At 42.6% G+C, this 16,757-nt stretch overlaps 2 protein-coding genes across 9 annotated transcripts in view; one reads left to right on the top strand and one right to left on the bottom strand.

Moving 5' to 3' along the window:
• Positions 1 to 16,757, top strand: part of LOC310843240 (cilia- and flagella-associated protein 337-like) — a 1,288,916-nt gene that overhangs the window by 650,245 nt on the left and 621,914 nt on the right. The window lies entirely within an intron of this gene.
• Positions 1 to 16,757, bottom strand: part of STARD13 (StAR related lipid transfer domain containing 13) — a 231,072-nt gene that overhangs the window by 32,451 nt on the left and 181,864 nt on the right. For 7 of the 8 annotated variants that reach the window (XR_014563562.1, XR_014563563.1, XR_014563564.1 and 4 more), the window contains 3 exons: positions 15,085 to 15,148; positions 1,886 to 3,279; positions 1,273 to 1,446 (listed from right to left, as the gene is read on the bottom strand). Coding sequence is in view for 5 of the 8 variants with exons in the window: in XM_083736121.1 (XP_083592247.1) it covers positions 1,273 to 1,446; positions 1,886 to 3,279; positions 15,085 to 15,148 (1,632 nt within the window). In the remaining 3 variants the exon portion in view is untranslated. Of the gene's footprint in view, positions 1 to 1,272; positions 1,447 to 1,885; positions 3,280 to 11,903; positions 12,211 to 15,084; positions 15,149 to 16,757 lie in introns of those variants that run through there. The other variant, XM_083736124.1, reaches the window with a different exon arrangement.

The following is a 16,757-nucleotide window of genomic DNA, read 5'->3' as shown; positions in this document are numbered from 1 at the left end:
GAACGTGGTTATTATGGACGCAGGTGGCACTGTGGGTAAAACCTCAGCGCCTAGGGCTTGCCGATCGCATGGTCGGCGGTTTGAATCCCCGCGGCGGGGTGCGCTCCCGTCGTTCGGTCCCAGCGCCTGCCAACCTAGCAGTTTGAAAGCACCTCCGGGTGCAAGTAGATAAATAGGGACCACTTTATAGCGGGAAGGTAAACGGCGTTCCGTGTGCTGCGCTGGCTCGCCAGATGCAGCTTGTCACGCTGGCCACGTGACCCGGAAGTGTCTGCGGACAGCGCTGGCTCCCGGCCTATAGAGTGAGATGAGCGCACAACCCTAGAGTCTGGCAAGACTGGCCCGTACGGGCAGGGGTATCTTTATCTTTACCTTTTTAGCCATAATAATAACAACAATAATTGACAGCATACCAAAAAGTCACCCAAAAAAGAGTGCCTTTGGGGAAGAGTCATAGCTCATAGGCAGAGCACCTGCTTTGCATGCAAAAGGTTCCAGATTCAATCCATGTAGGGCTAGGAGTGTCACTTGCCTGAAACCCGGAACAGCTGCTCCAAGTCAGTGCAAGAATGTTGAGCTAGATGGACCAATGATCTGACTCAGCAGAAAGCAACTTTCTATGTTTCTTATGAGTGGTTTGTTTATATGATCAGCTAAACTGATAAGACATGTTCACCACTGGGTAAGCTTGTGTCATCATGTCCTATGCATTTTTATTAATATCTAGGAACATTTTTAACACTTTAATTTGGCAAATTCTGCATCAGTTGACGACGACAACAACAACAAAAGGAAGTCTTTGTACCAAATCACATCTCTTATTTGCTTAAAGTCGCAACCAAAAGTTAAAAGTATCTGCTCGCCACATTTGGATCTGCTGTGAATTTAAAAAAATTGCAAAACTGATCAAAAGCTGAAATTTGAGTTTCCCTTTCAGTTTGAGGTCCAGGCGACATGAGCCTTCCAGATCCTCCCTCTGATCAGCCCTCTCTGTGTAATCTAAACTGCCCAATGTACTGTACGTTTCAAGTAAAGAAGAAACATGGTTGCAAGGATGACCTTTAGACTAAATGAAATAAATAAATAGGAAAAAACTGCTGCAACAGCCATTCCTTGGCTATATTAAACTCCTCACCAAAAAGATCCCCCCATGTCAAAAGTGCATATTGATGGAACAAGTTGTCTTGATTTTACGATGAACATAATTTTTAGGCTTCATCATGACAGTATGCTGAAAAAAGTGCAAATGCCTTAAACTATGTTAGTACTCACCAAGTCCAGCCATGCTTGTTTGACATGGAGTATTTTTCCATGATGGCAGTAAGACGAAGCAGGGAAAATTTTTGCAGCAGATTTAACTGAGCAGCTGACTGACTGCTGATCTGCAGTGATCCTATGGCATGGCACAGTTGGTGAGAGATCTGAAAACTGTGCCAACGTAATCGCCTTTAGACAAACAAAGTAAAAAGCAACAGAATAAGATGTTTGATTATGGTGCTATGTTTGAGGCCTCTGAGAGATTTGCACCTGCAAGTATACAATATTTCCTTCTGCCGTCCATCCATACTGGTTGTTTCTAGACTACTCTCCACATTTAACTAACATAAAAACAACCCATTTGAAAAAAAGTCTATATGTCTGAGAAACATTACAGGTATGATTAACGTTCATAAAGTACAAAATTGCAATTTACTTTTGCTCCAGTGCATCCCATTCACAAAGAAGGTGGTGCATCATCATGACCACATGGTATAATCCAAAAACTCTATATCTATCTATCTATCTATCTATCTATCTATCTATCTATCTATCTATCACCTTTGGAACTTTGGAACATGAAGCAGGATTTTCAAACCTATATCCAATTATTTTGAAGGGTACAAACCTGTTTGGCCTTGTAAGAGATGCTCCAACACCAGAATCTCTTCTGTCCCTAACACCAGTAGCTTCTGATTCATTGAGAGATGTCCCATCTCTGTCCATATCACTAGGGGTCGTCCGGCCATCCGATACAGAGTTCTGTTCAAAGTCTAATGCAATCTTGACTGGTGACCGGAATGATAAAGATCCACATTCACCAATGGATAGATCGTTGTTCTTCAGCTCTGGCAATATGTTTTTGGACCAGTCATCTACGGATTCTTGAAGCCCATTGACCTGCTGCAAAATGTCATCCAGATGAGGAAAGAGATTTTCCCTTTCCAAATCTAGAAGGTCTCCAGTACTGGCATATAAGTGAGAACCTGGAACATTGTCATAAATGCTAACTCGGCTCTCCTTTGGACAGATAGCAAGGGGATTGGACTCTTTGGGTGTCGAGCACTTCTGATTGCTTAGAGAAATGCTGCCTGTCCTCCAGTTCACGCGGTTGCTGCTATCTGTAGGGGAGAGGCTTTCTATGGAAAGTGCCTTGGGAAACGTTCCAGGTTTGTGGTCCTTCGGAATATGGACAACTAGGTTCTCCTGGGAATGAAATTCATTTCTACGATTCTGATCTATCACTTGCCTCAGTGCTGCTCCTGCAAGAACATCCAGGTCCTCCAGGTACATGCCGCCTCGTTTATTTGATTCGTGGTATTTCCGTTCCTTTAAGGAGGGAGTGCTTATGCCACTACTGCTAATCTCTGACTGGCTACTCTCACTGCTGGATTTAGCAGAGAAGGGAAACGCTTGCTTGACTGTGTTTTGAGATGTTATGTTCTGGAGGTTTCCATTCCCAATTTGGACACATTGCATATCCTTTAGGGCTTTTGGCTCATGCTGAAGAACAGGTCTGCCTATCACTAAGTTACTAGTCCTTGTGGAGCCTTTCAATTTTCCATGTGCCCCTTTGGCTTTGAGTGTCTCCATACGCTTCAGAAAGGTTTTAGCTCTGGTCCGTGTTGGTTTCTCATTGCCGAGGTGATGAGAGTCTTCTGGAGGATGGTAAGGGGTTGTGCCAACTGAGGTGGAGTCATGCAAAAGAGCGTTTTCTACACAATATTGTGCTGAACAGTCAAATGTCTCCCTGAGAAGGTTGCTGGCTCCAGAATGACTCCGATGGTCGCTTCCCCCACTACTCTCGCTGTGAATAGATGAGACGTCAGGCTCGCTCAGGTCAGTAAGCACACTTTCACTGCTGGTGGTGATTTTCATTTTAATGTTCCCCAAGGACCCATGCTTGTCTGACTGATGAAGTAAGGTGTCAATGTCGTCCACCCGAGACCATCTGCGGCTCGTCCTTTGGAAAGTCCATTTGTTACTGATGGCACAAAGGTCTTCTTCATCAGAGTCTTCACTCTGAAAAACAGCACATAGATAAAGAGAATGTCTTTCCCCTCTTAGCGTTATAGACTTAAAAAAAACTGTGATGCAGTTAAAGTTAAGCAGGCTGGATGATGCTGTTCTTTTTTCAAAGATAATGGATTACAGCCCTCCTTTCTTCACTTTCTAAAATTCCAATACAGGCTCTGAAATGCACAAATAGAGCTGTTTCACTGTGAAGTCAATATCCTTCAACATTAGCTCATTCAATAGATCCATTTGGAATGCACTATCTCCCTCCCTCCCTCTCTCTTGCCTGAGAGCTTCACAAGCAAAAATCTCATGGACATTTACCAAATAAAATCACAGCTGGAACAATAAATTACGAATAATGCATTGCCATACGAATTCTAATTGGATGACCCCATCCCATGTGGCCAAGTGACATGATGTTTCTGTTCTTACTCTAATGGTAATATTAACTAATAATTAGAAAACTCAAATGTTATTTGAGAACTGAAAACATCCCACAATAGTCCCAAAGTCAAAGCATAAAGGCGGCCTATCTTGACACTATTGGGGATGTAATTGTGGGCACCTCATCAAGTGCAACAACTGGTGGACCCAGATGCACATCCCTGTTAAGTTCAATAAACTTTATAGGAGCACCACAATGGATTGGTTTGCATACCATATCAAACCATGGTTTAGTGCTAAGTGCACAAGGATGAATGAGCCTGAGTAAACAAGTCTGTGCATGCCTCTCTCTTCCTATGCAGCCAAGAGAAGGACTCCACTATTGTTTAGTTTCACTTCCAACGAATCCTGTCTTATATTATGTATGAACCAGAGATTGTGCTTTAAAAGAAACAAAGTCTGAGTTCCGTCAGAGGAAAAGGTGGAGTGAAGAAGAAGAAGAAGAAGAAGAAGAAGAAGTGTAGCAAGGTGAGCGTGAGCAGGAACTCACTAGTTGCAAAATAAGGATCAGGCAGACTCAGTATAGGAGAAAAAGAAGGTGAAGTTTATTGCCAGGCAATAAGGACCCAGTTGGAATCTCTTCCAAAAGGACTGGGACCCCGATTGACAGAAATCCAGAGGTCTTTATACCTGAGTAGATCACAGCAAATCATAGATCATGAGACAATCATGAGACAGTCACGATATTGTCAGCAAGGAATAACCAATTAGCAAGCTTCTTGCCATGCTTCCAGCACCTGGTCAAGCACTGGTCAAACACCGAGTTCAAGTTCTGCTTTCCGATGCTTGTAGTGATGCTCTGTCTAACCTCTCCCCTAGTTATGACAGGACAGGGAGTTTGGAGTTTTTGTGGTTTTGCTCTTCCTGTTCTGTGGACTAATTTAGCCTGTATCTGAGGGGATTTTGTACCAGAATCTCTGATTCACGTCTTCCCCATGTCCAGGGTTCACAGAAGTAGTAGGGGAAAGGTCGGTTCTAAAATCTTGCTGTTCCAAGCAATATGCGATTAGCTAAGGCACAGCTTCCCTTTGATTCAAAATAGATTTTCAAACACTGTAAGCCTTGATTATGTGTGAGCATATATGAATATATTTATTTCTGATAACTGATTATATGAATAGCATAGGGTTAGCCCTTCTTCCTTGCCTCAGAAGAAGCACTGCTTTGAAGTTGGCTTGTCAGAAACTTATTTCCTACAGTCAGAAAGTTAATTTCTACATAATGCTAAACTAGGAGTGTTTGAATGAAAAATAAAAAATGAAATGCTAGCAAAGTCCTGCTTCTGGCTGCATGAAAGAAGAAGGGGGAGCAGAGGGTGTAAACCCAAAGCTTCACTTGAATTCATTCTAGCGCATGCTCACAGCACCAAACCACAGTTTAGTGTTACGTGCAAACCAGTTCAGTGTAAATACAAGTGTGCATCCTGATTCACACTTGCAACAGTTGTGGAAGGCTAGTTACACCTGGTTGTGTAATCCTGAAGCCATTTATATATAATTAAATCTCATATCGGGAAATAACTATACATGGTTTGGTATAAATCCAGAATCCCTCTACCAACCAGCCCCAAAACATATAAAAAAATATAAATACCCCTCTTAGGCTGCAATCCTAAACAGCGCGACTTAATTTCATGTAAACATGCATAAGACTGTGCTGCACAATGTCAAACGAACAATGGAAGATGAGAAACAGTTCACAGAGAATATGGACAGTGGTGGTGGTAATATAATATCTATTCACCAAACCTACAGAAAACATGTTTTGGAAAGGGAAAACTTATGATACTGTTTAGCATCAACTAAAGTGGGTGGGAAATGAGTTCCATATTTCATCAGAAACTATGTGGGATTGTTTGTTGAACAAAAACACATTGGCTTTAAACTCAAGAGAGCTATAAGCAAAGCTTTAGTAAACTAGCCACCTACGGGTATTGCACACTATCCATTATAGATGAATGCTATTCCCATATGCCTAACATCTAGAACTGGGAACCATGGATCTAAATTGTGAGTTTGCACTTCGGTATTTGATTCCTGCTTTTCCAACAGCAATGTTGAGCACAAGACGGCTCACAATAATAATAAAATTTTTAAAAGAGCAGATGTTGCTATCACTATAATCCTAGCAAAACCACAACAGCCTATAAATAAGGCAAAAAATTAAAAATAAAACAATTAATACGATTTGCACATTAACGTAAGAATGTAAGAAATAATCCCTCTGCTGGATCAGGCCAGTTCTCACTGACCTGTGGAAAGTCTGCTACCGGGACCGTGCTCTTCCGCTCCTGTGGTTTTCAGCAACTGGTATTCAGAGGCATACTGTCCCCAGCTGTGAAACCACAGCAAAGTCATTGTGGCGAGTAGCAACTGATGGCATTGCCATACATTCATTTGTCTCAGCCACTGAAGCCGGTGGCCATCCTTACATCTTGCAGGAGCCAACCCTGTAGTTTAACTATGTCCTCCACACAGTACATAGCCTTCCCTTGTCCTTCCCATCATTCTTATATCCAGAGATAACTGTGTCCCGTTAACGTACAAGGAAGCAGCTGCCGCTTCTGCAAAATTGTGCTTGGAATCAACTCTTTGTGGACAGTACAATCGTACCTCGGCTCCCAAACGCCTTGGGAGTCGAACGTTCCGGCTCCCGAACGATCGAAAACCGGAAGTGAGTGTTCTGGTTTTCGAACATTCTTTTGGAAGCCGAACGTCCGGTGTGGCTTCCGCTATTATTTTCCGGCGTGCCTGCGCAATCAGGAACCAATCAGAAGCCGTGCCTTGGTTTCTGAACCTTTCGGAAGTCAAACAGACTTCCGGAACAGATTCCATTCGACTTCCAAGGTACGTCTGTATATGGACTTTGTGGACTACACACTAATTGCCCACCGCAAAGCCCCATGCTTTGCACTGCATGCTGTGCGTTTATAGAACAGAATTGGCTGGGGAAATCCAATTTATTTATCTATAAAAATATGTTCATTATCTCTATTCTTAAGAAACAAAGCCAAAGCCATTTATAGCAAACATACATATCTACAGTAAAAACCATGGAAAAATTTTAATCAGAGATCAACAAACTATGGCAAATAGATTTTTCTTAAATGGCTCCATAAGCTTGGCAGCACAGAGGTTTTCAGCAGATGTTTAAGGATTGAAACAGAAGGTGGCTGCTGAATCGCTATTGGCAGAGCATCCCATAGAAATGGGTTGATGACCCTAAGCACTCTGTTTCTCGTTGCTGTCAGATGAGCCTTGCCAACTTGCAGTATGACTAACCAAGCTCCTGCAAACGATCTCAGTGACTGAGCTGGAATAGAAGGGTTTAGGCAGTCTCTAAGATACCCAGGACCTACGTTTTTCAGGGCTCTGTAAATTCATACAATTATTTATGGACGTTGGAAACTATCGCCATCCTGGAAAGAATTCCAACTCTTAGAAGGAAAGCTTTAGCCCATAAACTGAAGTCACCAGATCTTTTTATTTTTACTTTAAAGACATGGGCTTGGATCCTACATAGATTAACAAAGTTTACAGTAAGTAAGTTTTCCATCCAATCTGCCCCCCTACCACACCTAAAAAACATCTCTGGGGGGTCAGGGGCCCTCCCTGACAGTGTGGGCTGGGGATAGCTGCTGTGTGGGGTAAGGAAGGGACAGGAAGCTTCCCTTCCATGAACTTCCTTTACTTAACTCATCTTCCTTGTATGCAGAAGCTTTTAATGTTTCATATTTTATTATGTTTTTATATCAGTTGGAAGTGGTCCAGAGTGGCTAGAGCAACCCAGTCAGATGGGCAGGGTACAAAATTATTATTAATAATAATAATATGGCTCCAAGACTGATTTTCATTATTCTCCCCTCCCCACAACTTCCCACCCCCATGCCCAACCCCACATTGCTCAGGATGGTTCTACTGATCCTTCCTAGAGGGTTTTTCAGGACTTGCTGTGGCTGGGAGAGGAGGGGATAGATTACGTTCCTTAGAAATAAGTGGAAAGGTCAAAGTCAAATTAATGTTACACGAATTCTTTTGTCACGTGCGCCGTCCTTCCCAGGTTCTTATATAGGGCTGGATTTGACAAAATAGTTATGCTTGTGGGAGCTGCTGCAACGAGTCTTGAAGCACCATGGGGCTTTCCCCTCTCTCCTCCGCCCACACCCCCAAATTGGCTCTGGGGTCAGCAGAACCCCAGAACATCATGTGTTAGGAGGTCAACTGTTTTGTCTGGCAAGCGGAAAGTCTTGCACTGGCAGAATGAGTAGAGGACCTGATCTAGGCCCTATTGCTGTGCGACGCAGGGATCAGGCCTGATCTGCCCGACTCCCACCTTTCACCACCAGGAGTTGCTAGACTCGCAGATACAATGGTATCTCTGTCACTCGGTAGGTTCAGATCACTCTGTAATATCAGACTAAGCCCATTTAAAATAGCCACTCAAATTCCCAAGAAAATTACTATCCAAAAGTAAACACAGCATTTTCATAAATCTATTTCAGCCAACAATCTTTAACAGCCGTACATTTTCATCCAACGTGCAGAAAATCTGCAGCTTCGTCTATCACCATAATTTAGAAGTGTTTAAATTATAAACCTCCCACAATCTTATAAGGGTCCTTGCTAAAATTTGAATAAAGATAAGGTAGTAAAATTTTAAATTACCGTGTCATATTTATTCAAATTTGATGGGGACAGCAGGGATCAGATAAAATTTCTCTAGGGGCTGGGTTGGGTCTTTGGCCCAGCAGATTATTATCTACAAACATCATGCCACACAAAAAGATAAGCATTCCATTAGATAATCTGCGCCTTTACTTAGCACTATCACACGGCTCCCCAAGAATACTCTTGGGATACAGAAGTGATGCTGTTTTGAACATTATTCTAGAGATTCAGGGAACCTTTGAAAGTCAGATGATGCTCAGTTATGTCTACACTTAAGAAACTGAGAGATAAGCAAGGCTTTTTCCACTACATACAATCCCTTTGCACCTCCTTCTTGTGACGCAAGAGAACAAACCGGGAGGGCTTTGACAAACCGGAGCCTCCTGTTTTGTCTGAACCACCAAACTATTATTGCCAGTATCAGAACAATCCAGAATATTATTGGAGTTGATTTAATACCCTGGCTTGTTGTGAAGCTGGTAACTGTAGTTTCCCAATTCAGAAAAAAAACAGGAAACTATGGTCAATTAGAAGCTTCCTTGCTTAATCATGACTTGCATGAAGGGGTAATCAATGGGGTTTCGAGCATTGGAAATGGGGGAAGGTTCACTCGTATCTCAGCTTATTAAGCAGGGATGTGATCATCCAAACGCAGCCACTGTGGCTGACAATAGTGTGTGCTGGCAGAATTAAAGATAATCCCAAGTTAAACAAGCTAGCTGGCAATGTAATTTGACTCTGTTCTGAAAATTATATCTAACAATAAAGAGCACAAGCCAGTTTCTATGTGTAATCAGTTGGCCCTTTCAGCTGAGAAAACTGCCAAAAATGACACTAATTATCACCGAGCATGATGATATATTTGACTTTATTCACTAACAATACAGCTGAGATAGCAAACCATTGTCCGGCATGAAAGGAATTTGTTATCTTGCAGTGGCAATTTTACACTTGGGCTTCTCTCAGGCTTGCTCCTTCTTGTGCATGAATATTGCCATTTTGGCTGCATAATAACTGGCACTTGCAGAACTGAGTTCAGGGGTAGCAAATGATGCACTGCAGCCTTCCAGTGCGATCTCTGCGTGTGACAAAACGCAAAGCTAAATGCTTTCCCACGCTCCCCCCACAGTGCTGCAATGCCCACAGGGATTATCCTGCGAAGGAGTAGTTAACTTTGCCCCCCAGGACATCCCCATGCTTGGTTCTGAGGAACTTGCTATATGGATTGCTCAGCATTCATTGGTCCTCATAATCAGGGAGTGCCAGCACAGAGTGAAACACTCATGAGTATTTGCACAGCAGACGGGAGTGCCTGCTCCTAGGGGCCGAGGCAGTTTAAGCCCCCACAGAGTACTTTTTGAGGGAGCTGAGCCCCTTCAATATTCAGAGGGTGTTCAGTTCTGCCTCATGGCTCCTCATAGCATTGCAGAATGTCAGGGTGTCACGCAACTTATCCACATTATGTTGCAGCATCATGTACATGACAGCATGCGGTGTCACGCATTAGCCCCCCTCAATCCTCTTAAGATGGCGCCTGTGACTGCAAGCACTGACAAAGTACACCTGATCCATTGAATTTGAACCACACAACACATTGCCCACAGACAGTGTGCGTTCATGTGTGGCTTATCAATGATTTCCCCCACCCCCCTTTATGTCTGAATCCAAGACAATACAGTGGTCAAGGAAAGTAGCCACACTGCTGAGTGAAGCCAAGGGCCAGGCCCATCAGTGATATTGCCTTCAAAGGGGTTAGAGTTGCACACTGATGCCTTATATCCACAAGTCCTATGTATACAGCTAATAACTAGTGAGGTCTCGTGGTTAGAACGTTGGACTTCTACTATGGAGACTCGGTTTACGATAGCCGCTCAACTAGGAAGCTTGACTTCACTCAACTTCTACATCCGCTTTCTGTTTTTAGGATAAGACACAGCTAGACAAGTAACAAAAATGTGTGCACAGCTCTCCATTATGAATGAGCTGAAGGCTTAGCTCAGGAAGGCCAACAGTGTTTGCCAAATTGTAAAGGCTCAGAAAGAACTTTCTATACTTAGCATCTTTAGAGCTGGTTAAAAATAAAACTAGAACTGAAAACATTGTTTCCTCAGGTGGATGTGGATGCCAGCAGAATGCATGAGTGTAGCTCTCTTAATGGATTTTCCCACATTTTTTCCTTCACAAGGGCTGTGACCCTACAGCTGGGGAAGGCAGTCATTCCAACTGCAGCTTTGTGTCTATCCAAATAACTTAAGGGCAAATTTTCTTCAAGGGAATTTCAAAACATAAGAATATGCTTCAAATGAAGTTTAATGTCGGGCGCTAACAGTTTGTTATGTAGAACTATGTGTTAATTTCCCCACTGATTTCAATTGGATTACAGATTTGCCTCATCTTCTCTCCCAGAATGCCTTGCAGTGACCCATTTGTATCTTCCATCTTTGACTGGCCTTCAGTGCTAGGCCATTCAGCAACTTAATTGACTGCTGTTTTTCTGAAATATTCAAGGAGATGTGGAATATAACTGTTCCAAGCTTTCTAACCATCAGTGCTTGCTTGGCTTTATGCCCCAGACATAATAAATGGCAAATGGAGTTGTTAAGAGAGGCAGTAACCATTATGTGAAGAGATATTTTCCATTCTTACAGATATGCAGTGGAAGAGAGAACTATAAAATAACTGTGAGTCACTGCGTAACCGTATTTATTAATTTTTTTTGTCTGTAACTGATATCTGAGGCCACAACCAAACAGCAGCTTCCGCTGGAGACTGTAGCACTAAGCAGGAAGTGGGGGGAAATGGTATCTTGAGGAAGAGGCACCAGGTAGCTAATACCACAGCTGACTTGCACTGTAACACCTGCATCTCATAATGTGGCCTGCAGATGTTAGGAATGTTTATCCAGTGTATATGCCACTTGCAACCATCTCCATCCTGAAGAACCCCATATTACCAATATTCTAGCATTTCCAATTCTGCATATCTGCCTCCTTATCTACACTGCTTTTCTGGTCTTTGCTTTTATTTTTTTACTTTTCTGGTCTTTGCTTTTATCTTTTTCGTTCTCATTTTCAGTTGCCTTCACTCGTTCTCAGTTATGTCAACACTGACGGGCTACGCTTGAAATTATATGAACACTTACATGGGAGCAAGCTCTACATCAAGACTTACTACATTGTGGCATCCCTTGATCTACGAGGTGATTGCTGATTGGCTACCATCATCAATGTGACTAATCTCAGAAGAAGAAAGAAGCAATTTCAGTTACACACAGGCACAAATAAAAGAACACGTTGCTGTCCTAGATTTTTTAAAACTCTAAAATTTGACACAGGGAGGCAGCAGAGCAAGGGGAGGAAGAATGAGGTGCAATGACTGAGCTCGTTGAGGCCAAGTGCCTACGATGAAGAGAGATGTGAAACAAGCCATCAGGTCCCCGTGCTTTCCTTAGCCACAACTCAAGTGTCAGACAAGCACACAAGCAAATCAAAAGTTGCTCAAGTTCATCGGTCTTACCTCTCCCTGCCTGCTCACTCCTGCTGTTGTTTCCAGTGGATAAATTTTAAAAAGCACTCCAGAGTGGAGGGTCTGAAATGGAAGCAGCACATTCTCCTCCGTATTTAGGAACCTGGGTGCAGGGCGCTTTGCTAACTTTTTCCAACAGGAAGAGGAGGCGGAGGAGACAACCGTAGGCAAGTGAAGGCATGAGCAGGCAGATGGGGCCAAGGCAGATGCCAACATTCAATCTGCCGGTATGCTCATCTGAGGTTTGGGGTTGCAGCACTATGAAGACACATTTTATCTTTAATCAGAAGTGTGTTTAAGACTGCAGTCCTAAACTACCAGTCCTGAAAGTGAGTGAGGAGGTAAGGGAGGTGTTTCATTTCAAATTAGGCCAGACACAATGATGTCCATCTTAGGTCCGGCCAAGAAGAAATGGGATGCACCCCATTCCATTCTCCTCCCTTGTCTCCTGACCCATTCTAAGCACTGCCACTGTCAGTAACACCACTGAGAATAATTAATCAAGCCTCCTGAGAGAGAATCAGATGTGTGCAATGTTTCTTAAGGCAATGTACTGTTGTTGTTTAGTCGTGTCTGACTCTTCGTGACCCCATGGACCAGAGCATGCCAGGCACTCCTGTCTTCCACTGCCTCCTGCAGCTCAGTCAAACTCATGTTCGTAGCTTCCAGAACACTGCCCAACCATGTCGTCCCATGTCACCCCCTTCTCCTTGTGCCCTCCATCTTTCCCAACATCAGGGTCTTTTCCAGGGGGTCTTCTCTTCTCATGAGGTGGCCAAAGTACTGGAGCCTCAGCTTCAGGATCTGTCCTTCCAGTGAGCACGCAGGGCTGATTTCCTTAAGAATAGATAGATTTGATCTTCTTGCAGTCCTGGGACTCTCAAGAGGCAATGTACTACACTATGCTAACTACTGATTAGAAAGTGCCCCTGGGAGGGGAGTGCCTTGTAAATAAAAGGTTGTTGGCTCTGTTACAAAATTCCCCACATCACAAGACATTTTCTGCATTCCTTGCTGAAACCCCTTAAGCCTTAAATAATGCCTGTATTACACAAGGAGGTTGTAAACATGACGAGCTTTATTTTAATAAGTCAGCACACACACACACAAAAATTGGAAAAATGTTATCGGCTTTTTATCTGGCAGTGGATCATGTCTTAGAGTCACATGGCAGTACTGTGAGGCAAGTACCTTCTTAACTAAACAACATGTATTTTGCCCTTGCATTTTGAGAAGCCTGTTGAGAATTGTTCTTTTGTCAAAGTCTCTCTCCCACAGTTTCTGCTATGCAAGTGCGTTCAAGACTCTCAGATAATTCTGTGCAGAAGACAACTGCGGGCAGAAGGAAGTGGATTGAAAGACAGAAAAAAGAGAGACAGCATTTCAAAGTGCTGATGAATATTTATTAATAGCACAATGTATTTCAGCCAAGAGGCCTTATTCAGAGACTCTCTCTAACAGACAGACAACAAACGTATGTGTAACACTCAGTCGTGCATGGCATGGTAGAGCACTGCTGCTCCCCTGACCTCAAGTGGGTCACAGGGAGGTTGGCAGGGCGCAAGCGCCCCTGTAGGAGCACTGGATTGGCTGTGCTTGTGAGTTTTCAGTGTGTGAACCTCAGCACGGCTGCATCCTTCCCCCTCTACTGGCGACGCAATTAAGTGGAGGTCAGGTGAGCAGTGCAGTGCTGTTCCCTGCAGAACAATGGTGTTGATATCAATATATATATTAATGTCCTTAAAAACACCACAAGGCTTGTGACTTTTCTATAAAACTAAGCATGCTTAAATCCAAGTTACACAAATGTGTACACCATGTGTAATGGTGCTATTTAATATCTACATGAAGCCATTAGGAGTGGTCATTAGGAGTTTCAGGGCGAGGTTGACCATCGGCATGTTGATAACACTGTTTCTCCATAACATCTGAATCGGGAGGGGCTGTGGAGTCCCTGGGCCATTGCTTGGGCGCAGCGGTGAAATGATGAGAAAAATCAAGCTGTACGCTTTTCAGCGCCTGCTAAAAACATTCTTGTTTAGGCAAGCCTACCCAGATGCTTAGAAAGCTGAGGTAATTTTAAAGTATGGTTGTTGTTTTTTCCTTGATTCTCTTTTTCCTTGATATCTTCTTCAATAACTCGAGTGCAATGACATTGGTAATGATCCCCAGCTTTAAAAGACATTGGGAGCAGCTCAATTCTCCATCAGAAATACAATTATGTGCTTTTTCTTGACACTCCCTGAGCGTGCCTGTTAAGCTGGGCGTTTGGTGATGATCCCTGGCTGTCAAAAATGTTTGTAACCAATATGTTCTTTACAAGAAGACCACACATTTGCATTTTAGTGTGAGATATGCCTGCGCCACTGCATCTGAATGGTTTAAGAAGATGTTGTCCAGATACCTGTAAGGTATATTTGAGTAATATAGTTTCAAATAGCTGCAGATACACATGTACTGAAGTTTACAGTAAAGCATTTTACGAGTAAGCTTTTTTAATTGCACACATTTTTGTAACTTTATTTTGGCATGTTTATTGTTTTTAAAAAGCTCTTGGGGTGCTTTTCAGGCTATTGGTATATTTAACATTGACATTATGCTTTTAGGCATTTATTACTACAACTGTTACTACTACTGCATAAGTATTGTACTCCTGTTTGTTGAAAGAGCCTGGATGAACCCTTTTGACCGAAATGCATTAGGCTGTAAGTTCTTTCAGCGTCTTAAAATGTGGCCTCTCCTTTTGGCAGTTTCTTTGATGGTTGCTTCCTGGTGTGTTTTAGAAAGATAGCTGTCACATAGTTATGGGGGTTATAATAATGATGTAGGGCCTTCATCTGAAGTCAAAGATTTCCTTTTGACCCAGTGCTGTTGCGTTATGTGTGCAGAATCTGTGCGTCCGTCTGGTAAATTTTAATTTGCCATGTGATGCAAGGCAATGGCTAGTTATGATCTTCTCTCATGGTTTGGCATCAAACAACTTCAGCACTTACATTTCCTTACAACAGGACACTTTAAACAATGCCAAATATACAACAAGCCAGTTTCTAACGACTAGTTCACGAGGTATTAGCGCTTAAGATTTTAAGCCTGAGATCAATCCTAGCTGTAATTTTAGGAGGTTTCAAAAGCCCTGGACTACAGAGACATATCCAAATCCATAGTTACTTGCCTTCTTCCTTTGGAAGTTCACATCGAGTTTCATTGAGGCGCACTTGTTCAGTGTGTTCAGACGTCTAGAAGCAAAGCAAAATCCAAAGATTAGCATCTCATGAATCAACTGGCCCTTTATGACCTTGCACATTTCTCCCATTCTCTCTCTTTATGGAAAGAACTTCAAACAACTTCCTGTAAAGATAGACTGGTAGTGAAATATGCAGTGCTAATTCCTATCCACAAGACTGGGGTGCAGAAATATGTACATACAGTGGTACCTTGGTTGTTGAATGGCTTGGCTCCCGAACAAATTGGCTCCTGGAAATAAGTGTTCCAGTTTGGCTCCTGGAAGTAAGTGTTCCGGTTTGCGAACTTTTTTGGAAGCCGAACGTCCAACGCGGCTTCCGTAGCTTCTGATTGAGTGCAGGAAGCACCTGTGGCCAATTGGAAGCCGCACCTTGGTTTTTGAACAGTTCCGGGAGTTGAATGGATTAAGTTCAACACCCAAGGTACCACCGCACCTGCAATTTAGATAATGTAGCAACTAGTTTGGTGGCTTGAGAACGGGATACCTATCATGACAACCAGAAATGGAATTTTGAGGCAATTCCCATGTTCTTTGTCACTCTACCCAGCTCAGGACCACAATACCTCAAGGACCGCCTCTTCCCATATGAACCTACCACGACCCCGAGATCATCTTCTGAGGCCCTTCTTTGTGTGCTTTCTCCTTGAGAGGTCCAGATGGTGACAACACAAGAATGGGACTTCTCTGCAGTGGCTCCCCATCTGTGGAATGCTCTGCCCAGGGAAGTTCTCCTGGCGCCTTCATTATACACCTTTAGGCGCCAGACAAAAATGTTTCTTTTTAACCAGGCCTTTGGTTGATTTGATTGACACCTTGTGCCCTTTTAAAATGTGGGGTTTTTTGGGGGGGTTTTATTGCGTTGATGTTGTTTTATTTTTATTGTGTATTTTGTGGTTTTATATTTTGAATTTATTCTGTGAACCACCCTGAGACCTTCAAGTACAGGGCGATATATAAATTCAATAAATAAAAATAATAAATACCCCTGCCCACCTGCGTGAATCTTATAGACTGTCATAACATGAAGGGCATTTACACAATCCCAGTATTAGAAAGAAAATGAAATAAACACTGGGCTGCAACAGGAAATGGAAATTAGCAGCATTGCTCTATCTATCTTAATAATGAAATAGTTGTACCTCTAATTTCTCACTACAATACAAAGCAATAAACATGATCAAAAGTGCACAGATTGCAGTTGGACTTATTTTTAAGTACAAGACTTTGTAAAACACCCATAATTTCTATAGCACCTCTTAAACTAAACTCAATTATGTGAAACAGGCAATATTGGAGAAGAATGGAAAGTGGAATGTATACTCCATAGTTGTGTTTGGAGTATACATATTCTTGTTGTATTTCTAGTCAAAATATTTTGTAGATTTTATAAACACTACAAACCTTGGGGTTCGGGAAAATATTTGTTTATTAGAGGTTGATAATAGGATAAGCTGCACCCCACAGGCAATTAGGTCTCTCTCAAACCACTTTTAACATGCATACACAAAAAGCATTATCATTTAACTCTGACCTCAGCTCTACGTAGCTTCAGCAGAAGAGCTCCTTGCTCTTGCAAGAGTTCTATAGTGTAACCATGGTCT

Source organism: Podarcis gaigeae (genome assembly GCF_964106915.1).
Source record: "Podarcis gaigeae genome assembly, chromosome: 4".
NCBI classification, from domain to species: domain Eukaryota; kingdom Metazoa; phylum Chordata; class Lepidosauria; order Squamata; family Lacertidae; genus Podarcis; species Podarcis gaigeae.
The sequence above is the reverse complement of the archived record's forward strand: the minus strand, read 5'-3'. Positions and strand labels throughout refer to the sequence as shown.